This window comes from Carica papaya, chromosome 6 (assembly GCF_054855325.1).
Source record: "Carica papaya isolate Zhongbai chromosome 6, ASM5485532v1, whole genome shotgun sequence".
Lineage (NCBI taxonomy): Eukaryota > Viridiplantae > Streptophyta > Magnoliopsida > Brassicales > Caricaceae > Carica > Carica papaya.
The window spans coordinates 7,217,401-7,225,587 of record NC_142314.1 but is presented as its reverse complement, the minus strand read 5'-3'; the positions used below and the strand labels follow the sequence as shown (position 1 = coordinate 7,225,587).

Here is an 8,187-nt window from a genome sequence, read left to right as displayed (position 1 = left end):
GTTCAAATCATCATAATGCATGCACTTTACAAACAAGAGTCTAGAGGGATGTCTGCCATTAATAAATAGAAAAAAAAAAAAGAACAGAAAAGAAAAGAAAACAATGGCAATGTCAATTATTATTTCCACAATACAAAGGTTATACAGAGTTCAGTCGAAACCAATACATCTGAAAACATTGGCAACCCAACACATCAGAAGACACGTGCAACAATCACGCTATTAATTAAACGAACAATAACAGCTACTAGCAATATCGCTCGCATGTAATCTATTAACGTCTTATAGTACTCAAGTAATTATGTACTAATCATTTAGCAATGGATAAGTTTATTTCAAAAAAACAAAAACCATGTATGAGTCAAATAGAATTCTTTAAAGTCAGTACATGCTATATTGACGAAAGCGAATGATTCACCAATTTAACAAATTTGTCCTACACTTCTTTCCTGCCTAGGAAAGGATATAAGTAGACATAAATATAGGCCTAACGGATTAAGCCCCACTTCTAGTGCATGTCATCGGTAACCTAAAGTTTGAAGTAAATAAATGTGCAAGCCTTTGCATCCATGCAAAAATCAGAAATTTGTTCACCCCTTCATTTATTCACTACAAATCCTAAAGAGGCAAATTCAGTCACATGTGCTCAGTAGAAAGATTGATTCTTGCTTCAAAATGGTCTATCCCACTTGTACTTTGCCGTTTTGTGCTCCGAAGAATTGAAGCCTGAAAGACAATATTTTGAACAACTCATAATGTGCAACAAATGATATGGAATATAGTCTACAAATGACAAGAGCTTGATGATAAAATGTGGAATATGGATCACGCAGAATATAAGGTCATATAAATCTAACAGTAGCAGAAGTAGATGATAAACCTCATTTGTTATTAATTATATGTTATAGCTCTGCCTTATACAAGAATATGTACATGATAAATTTATTTATAAACTGTGACATATTGCGGTTAAATAGATCTTCCACTGTCTTTTAACAGTCTGTTCTGCATCGTTAGGATAATTGTTTATAACGTATCTCTACCGCTACCTTTGCTACCTTGCTATCAATTTGAGAATCTTATTTCAAGGGCAAAAACTTGGTTGATTGCATTGATATGCATGCATCAAGAAAAAAAAATGCACCTCTGTTTGGAATGTATTTATTTCTACAAGGTTAATTTCTATCATCTTAAATGAGATTTAAGCCTCTCCTACTTAAATAGATGTTCATTTCCAAACGAAGTCTACAGATATTCTTGATTCGTATTAAACATGGCTAATATGAGAAGTGGGAGCAACATGTAACAGTTTTGTTTTTTGACACTCCTGCTGTTGTGATTGTATGGGAAATCAGCTTCAGATGTATGCTGCGATAGCCTGTCTACAATTGCCAAAGCTTAAAAGAAAATATCATGCAAAACAGAGACTGAAAAGATGGACATACTCTGGGCTTTTCCATAGAATTTCCAAAATATCCTATGCCGAAAGACATTGATGAGTATGCAGCTGCTATCTCTATTGCTTTCAGTTTTGGTGGACTTCCGGGAACCTAGCAATAATAAGCAAGATACAGTTACAAAACAAGAAAAAACAAATTGTATACCTTTTTCTTAGTCTAATTTTGGAACAGATCCAAAAATATTGTGGAATTTATTCACAGATCTACCCCTGGTTCAATTAGGAGAGTCTAAACTGTATCAGGATAATTAAAAAATGACTCAAAATTGAGGCAAAAAATTGACTGAATTTGGCATCTAATGTCTCAATTCCACATCATCAATTTTTTTCTATTTTAAGAAATATTTTTACCATATTCTAATTGAAGCATGTGGATTGTAAATGAATTACATGAATTATCTTGATTTATTCCAAATATTGGCTTAAAATGAGAAAAAATGAAGCAGGGATTTTAATAAGTTCACCATCACAGGAGCATCTGCCTGCACAAGTAAAATCCCAGCACTTCTATCGGTACCACTGTGGATGCTGTCTTGAACAACAGAGCGGAGGATTTTCAGGCAAGCAGAGGCAGGACCAGCCTGCGAGCTAAGCATGATACAGCCTTAATCAGTATCCCATACTAAGCTACATTTGGCTCTTTACAGCATTATTATACGGACTTATGTTAGCAAAGTAATAAAGTACTAGAATATAAAGCACCAAGCCTGGCAAACATGTAAAATCTTAAGCAATAAAACAGAGAGGCAGCATTTTAGGTCAAAAATGAATGGAAAAGCTCTGTCAACTTGACTTAACCTTCAAAGGTCAGGACAAGTCAGTTTTAGATGATATTTAGCTTTTGCTAAACTTTTTCTTAGGTAAATGAACTTCTGAGAGTTTAAAAATAAAATTAAGTGTTAAATTCCTATTTGTATTCCACACAATCAATTAGTGAACCCATCTTCTGACAATAGAACTTCACCTTTCTCAGTCATTCAAATGAGTGTAAGCTATGGATGTAAGAGTAGGAAAATTTTCAAAATTGTCTTTTTTCTTGGACAAAACTTCTTTTGATTAGTTCACAAAAGCATCAGTACATGCAAAGCTACCAGCCCCATCATCTAAACTTTTACCAGAGTACTCTTCAACTTTCCACAAAAAAGATATTTTATTAGCATTTTATTTTGGATTTGCATATTCAAATTATCAGATGGTTATCCTAATACAAGTACATTTCCCCAGGGAATTTACCTTAAATTTAGCCAACCAAATGACCAATCCATGCATATATTTGACAAACACAGAATAAAAATTTCAGGTCAAACTTGATTATGCCCAAATGAATAAAAATGAAGGGAGTTTAAGATATGCAACATCAAAATTAGATACAGCAGGTTTAATATTACAAAAAAAATTAACAATTTCTCCAAACATTCAAAGAAAGAGAATCATGAAACAAGCTAACATAAAAGATGTGACATGCAACAGACTAGCATAAACAAAAATGCCTTTTCATTTCTTCGAATCAGGAAACAAAAGTTATGATTATGTAACAGGAAAGTAATGATACAGTGATAAGGAGACGCAGCATTCCCGAGCTGCAAAGCCTTTCATCAAGTTTTCTCCAGCACCAGTAACACAACACCCAACCATAAATGGAGCCCCGAAAGGTCCTTTCGACAATGCCCAACAACCTGAACCATAGATGGCTGCTAATCCCACACGCCCACTTACCTGTTACATTTTTTGAAAGACAGAAATTAAATAACCTCACAACCAACATAATTACTCCAGAAGAATACCTTTTAAGAATTAACTACTACCTTCAGTGCAATACCACCACTGGACGCCCCAGATGCAACATGTCCTTCAGTGTCCACACAAATAACTCCAACAGTGTCCATGATGCTGTCGTCTTCCAAAGCACTTGGCAGAGAGGATTGATTAGCCCCATCCCCTCGCAAAGGAATACAATTATGAGCTTCTTGGTCTGAAACCCAGTGACAAGTTTCAGTTACCAGTAAAATTCATATTTAATAAAGCCTGCTGAAAGGGATAAAGGTGGAAATGAAAGTGAACAACATCAAAGCAACGTAAAAGGTTATTCACCAATTTAATCATGTACTGGACAGACCAACTGCCACGTGATGGCATACAGTATTTAAGTGATAGACACGAATAATACTCAATATAAGCAACAGCATTACTGCAAAGTGAGTGAATGATATTCTTGTTTTGCTTTTGGAATAGAAAGATAATTTTAACACTCATTGATGGTTCTGTATGGAAGTGATTGATTTGTTTGACAAATAAAAGCAACAGAAAACCTGATAGTGTTGCATTCCCCTGTGCATCAGAATATCCTTCAGCAGTACTTTTTTCAGCATTGGCATTGACAAGCATTGTCTTATACCTTTTCCACTGCATTCTTGCCCTATCTGTCACTAGCCACTGTTTCAAAACATCCAGTATCTTAATCAAGTCATCCAAACAAACAAGCTTTAATTTTCTAGATAGAACATTATCTTCCAAAAACATAATATATAACAACAATAATATCTGAACAGCAACATCTCTATGCTAAAACTAGCTGCACCTTATCAGCCTCTATTCTAGTTTCCAGTAGAGCAATGCCTTTGGCCTTTGCCCATACGCGAGCACCTTCACCAACCAAGAACCTGAAGATACATGAAATTTTCCCACAAGTTGTGGATAAGGAACAGAAAACGTTGACACCATGAGGTGTAATTAATAATCATAAAGTGGAACACAAAGAAATGTTGGATTTTTATCCCCCAAACAACATAGGAATATGAGCTACTGCAAAGCTAACATGTACTATAGCAGACACAATCAGATTTTCTAACCACTCAAAATAATTATGAAAAGAATCAGATTACTCAATGCAAAATTTACAAAGCCATATTGAAATTCTTTCAAACTGATGAACTGTCCTGCACCGACAAGATGCTATTGGAATGACACAGTATGGCCACCTTAACAGAATAAAAAGCAGGGACACTCATATGGTAATACTTCTGCAAACCATATAAGGAGAAGGATAAGGATATTATAATATCAAAGGAGGTTATGGAATCGAAAATATATCTTCATGAATTTCATAAAACCAATGCAAATCAAATATATTTTGTTATATCACTTGAAATTTGATCTAACCATGACAACCACATAGCAGATGTGGCAAGGAAGGCAAAGCCACTCCGTTTAATTAGGCATCACAAGGGGCTGGCTTGTTCTGCCCTCCTTTCTTACAGAAACCATAATCTTACATGACAAAAATTGGAATGTAAATATCCAAACATGATAAAATGCTAACTTTTGGAGGAAAAAGGGGAAAGAGAAACCAAGATTGCCAGAGAAAAAGAGGCATAACAGTCTAACAGCACCATATAAAAGCTAAGTAGTAAGTATTACATTGGTGGTATTCGACCCAACAATGATGACCCCATCATTTGCTCCTTGACCAAGACAGCAGCAATCTGAATAGCATTCGGGACACCTGGTCTACAACTATGAAATAGATACCAAGTAACTTCATGGAAAGGATAGAGTACAGAAAGAACTTGTGCGCTAGAAACAATTGCTGGTACAACAATTTGCTGATACAACAATAAGAATAAACTTCCAAAAAATCCTGGCTCTCAAACTACCTGGCACTGCTCCAACAGCTCCAAAAGCTCCAGAATCACCATCTATAAGACTGGCATCACATTCCACGTGCCCATCTTCTGTCAAATTGGAGCCTCGGCCAGCATTTGTGCTTGGATCATCCTTTAACAACATAAAGTCGCATTAGGATGAGATAGCTACAGGGCCTTGGTATTCAAGGGAAAACAGGATTGGGAAAAAGCCCATGAGTATGAAATAAAACTCTTGAGATACAGAAATGCTGCCTTCTTAGTGGCATATCTTATCCCTCATATATAAGTAAATAAATGAAGTAAATGAAAAGCAATCTGCCACGAGTCTGGAGATACAATAGCAGCAAAATATTAGAAATACACCAGCTGTGAGGTAGGAAAATAATAACTGGAGCAGAACAATTATTTTTCTTGTTTTCGAATTCCTTCTGCGACAAATCCACTTGAGGTAGAAAAGGCAAAAAAGAAATGAGGTGCACAAAATTGAACTCTCAATCGGAACTTTCCATTTTCCATCATAAAGTGATTTTGGTTTAGTCATTGATACAGATTTATACAAAATTTTTCAATGTGGAACATGAATTTAGTTTACAACATAGTGATCAATTTCCGTCAAGCTGTAAGTTAAACTGAAATTATCACAACAATTTCCCTTCCAAAGGTACCAAGTAGGATAACAATCTAATAGTGCTATAAATTTACATATAAGCACAACAAAGCTTTCACCGGGAATGCATGTGTATCTATGTATAATACCTCTAAGACCTTAAGGGCAGCTGCAACAGCATCTACGCATCCACCAGGACCCTAAATTTTAAGAAACAAAAATAAATAAACTAGAGGCAAGACATCTATAACGAATTAATTTCGACTGAAATTTATCAAAATAGTGAAATAAAAAATCACATCACGTAATAACGTGACAAAGCTAAAGAAATACTAAGTTGTCCAACTCCAGTACGATGACCATGGCCACGGTCATCGCACATTATTTTAAAGTTTTGATTTAGAGCATAGCATCTAAATTCAGCGATGGATAACCAAATTGACTAGAGATTCCGAGGAAGAAAAGTTGACCTTGCGAAGAATGGCAGTCGCAGCAAGGCAAGCACGTTTCATAGCGGACCTGAGAGCTTTCTCATTAGACGGCGCGTGAAATCCAGCACCAACATGTACTGCCACGAAAAACTTGGGGCTTTCTTCTCTTGCAACGCTAGCCATCGAGTATATGGTGTATTGAAGAAGTAATCAGTTAGGGCAAATAACCAGAGTTGGATTCTCTCAGTCGGCTCAGGGTAGAGCTTTAATTTCAGACTCAACGCTAGCGGTCGACTCCTTTGAATGGGGACGAATATGTTTGCGCGCGGCATCTGTTGTGTTTTTTTATTTTTTTATTTTCATAAATTATATATTTTTTAAAAAAATTCGTCCCTAATTATAAATTTGGTCAATAATATTTATTAATAATAATTGAACCTTTAATTTAATTTTTTTTATATTTTTTAATAAAAAAACTAAAATTCTTATCTTATATTTGTACGCTTCAAAAACATTTCAAAAAATAGTTTTATTTAATAAATAAATTAATTAATTGGTAACTATATAAAATACGTTGACGTTGGTATCACGCAAGATGCCACGTGGGTGATCCGCGTGCTCCGCAATCCAACGACCTAGGATCGATCTCGCGCACGTGAACGGTCTGGATTTGCTCACCTTTTAAACGCGATTAAATGGTTGAGATCAAATCGCGATCAACGATCTAGATTTATTTCCTTCTTAAATGTGATCGGACGGTCAAGATCAAATTGCGATGGACGGTCTAGATTTATTTTCTTCTTAAGCGCGACCAGACGGACGAGATCGATCGCGATGGACGACCTAGAGAATTAATTTTAGATATGTTTTGTTTTCTAAACTGAATTATCCTAAACAGGAAAGTAGCCACACCCTTCAACATTTTCCTAATTGAGAGCGTTATCAAGACAAACCCAACACAAAACAAGCAGGTGGACTTGAGGCTCAAGAAGGAACCTGTGGACTTGAGAACTCGCTTGGAAGGAGATGGGCGAAGCCTTGATTCAAATCAAAGATGAAGCAAGGTGTTGATCGAAAGCGAAAAGCTTCAAGGGAGGCTCTGTGAAGAACAAACTTAGAGAGAGAAAGTTGAGGAGAGAGAGAGGGCAGCAAAATAGAACAAACTCATGCAACTGCCTCTGTTTTGCTGTTTTGAAGAGGAATGTTTTTTTCGGGAGAGAAGGAGTTGATCTCTTCTTTTTATTTCAACATATATATATATAGAAATATAAATTTAAACTGATTACATCAACTAAATGATTAAATCAGATCGTCCGAAAATCATGCATACATATCGCATGAAATTTACGTATCCTACTGTGATACAACTTCACGGTAGATTTCCCTTTTTTTTTTTTTGAATTTAAACTTAACAGAAAAAATCATTACTTTTAACACTCCCCCTTAATGAATTTTTTCACCAATCCCCACCTTTTTCCGCAAATCCTCAAATTTAGCTTTAGACAGGGCCTTGGTTAGAATGTCCGCAAGCTGATCATCGGTGGAGCAATGTATCAGCTTTATTTCTTGATTCCTCTCAGCCTCACGTATAGCATGATACTTAACATTGATGTGTTTAGTTCTCTCGTGCATTACAGGATTTTTTGCAATGGCAATTGCAGTCTTGTTGTCTACATACAACACTGTAGGTGTTTGTTTGTCCAGCTTTAAATCGTTGAACACCTTCCTCAATCAAATTGCTTGGTTAGTTGCTGTAGCTGCGGCTACATACTCAGCCTCAGCTGTGGATTGAGCCACAGTATCCTGTTTCTTAGATGCCCATGAAAAAACACCGGAGCCTATTTTGAACAAGTACCCAGTTGTGCTGCGTGCATCTTTTACGCTTCCTGCTCAATCACTGTCACTGTAGCCGACTAATCCACCCTCAACTCTTGCTTTGAATTGAACACCAAAATTCTAGGTTCCTTTCAAGTACCTCAACACATGTTTGGCAGCTTGTAAGTGTGATTCCCTCGGTGAAGCCATGTACCTTGAAAGTAAACTCAC

The 8,187-nt window shown here is 36.1% G+C and overlaps 1 protein-coding gene across 2 annotated transcripts; it reads right to left on the bottom strand.

Moving 5' to 3' along the window:
* Positions 1-357: 357 nt before the first annotated feature.
* On the bottom strand, positions 358-6,473 carry LOC110818992 (N-terminal nucleophile aminohydrolases (Ntn hydrolases) superfamily protein). 2 transcript variants are annotated; one of them, XM_022048060.2, is made up of 11 exons: positions 6,181-6,473; positions 5,860-5,910; positions 5,113-5,233; positions 4,877-4,961; positions 4,038-4,119; positions 3,769-3,892; positions 3,265-3,431; positions 3,012-3,175; positions 1,924-2,047; positions 1,446-1,550; positions 358-726 (listed from the first exon to the last, which is right to left on the bottom strand). In XM_022048060.2, exons 1-11 carry the CDS (start codon positions 6,322-6,324, stop codon positions 637-639), a joined length of 1,257 nt encoding a protein of 418 aa, XP_021903752.1. In that variant the 5' UTR covers positions 6,325-6,473; the 3' UTR covers positions 358-636. The 2 variants fall into 2 exon arrangements, with proteins under 2 accessions (XP_021903752.1, XP_088079234.1); XM_088223108.1 differs by lacking the exon at positions 5,860-5,910.
* Positions 6,474-8,187: the final 1,714 nt, after the last annotated feature.

What these genes read in the sequence shown, in the direction of transcription:
- LOC110818992 (XM_022048060.2), bottom strand. Translation starts at nt 6,324, where the DNA reads ATGGCTAGCGTTGCAAGAGAAGAAAGCCCCAAGTTTTTCGTGGCAGTA. An exon ending in CTGCCCTTAAGGTCTTAGAG is followed by an intron (nt 5,234 to 5,859) that starts GTATTATACATA and finishes ATGTTGTTAAAG; the next exon opens with GATGATCCAAGCACAAATGC. An exon ending in TTGGGTCGAATACCACCAAT is followed by an intron (nt 4,120 to 4,876) that starts GTAATACTTACT and finishes ATGTATCTTCAG; the next exon opens with GTTCTTGGTTGGTGAAGGTG.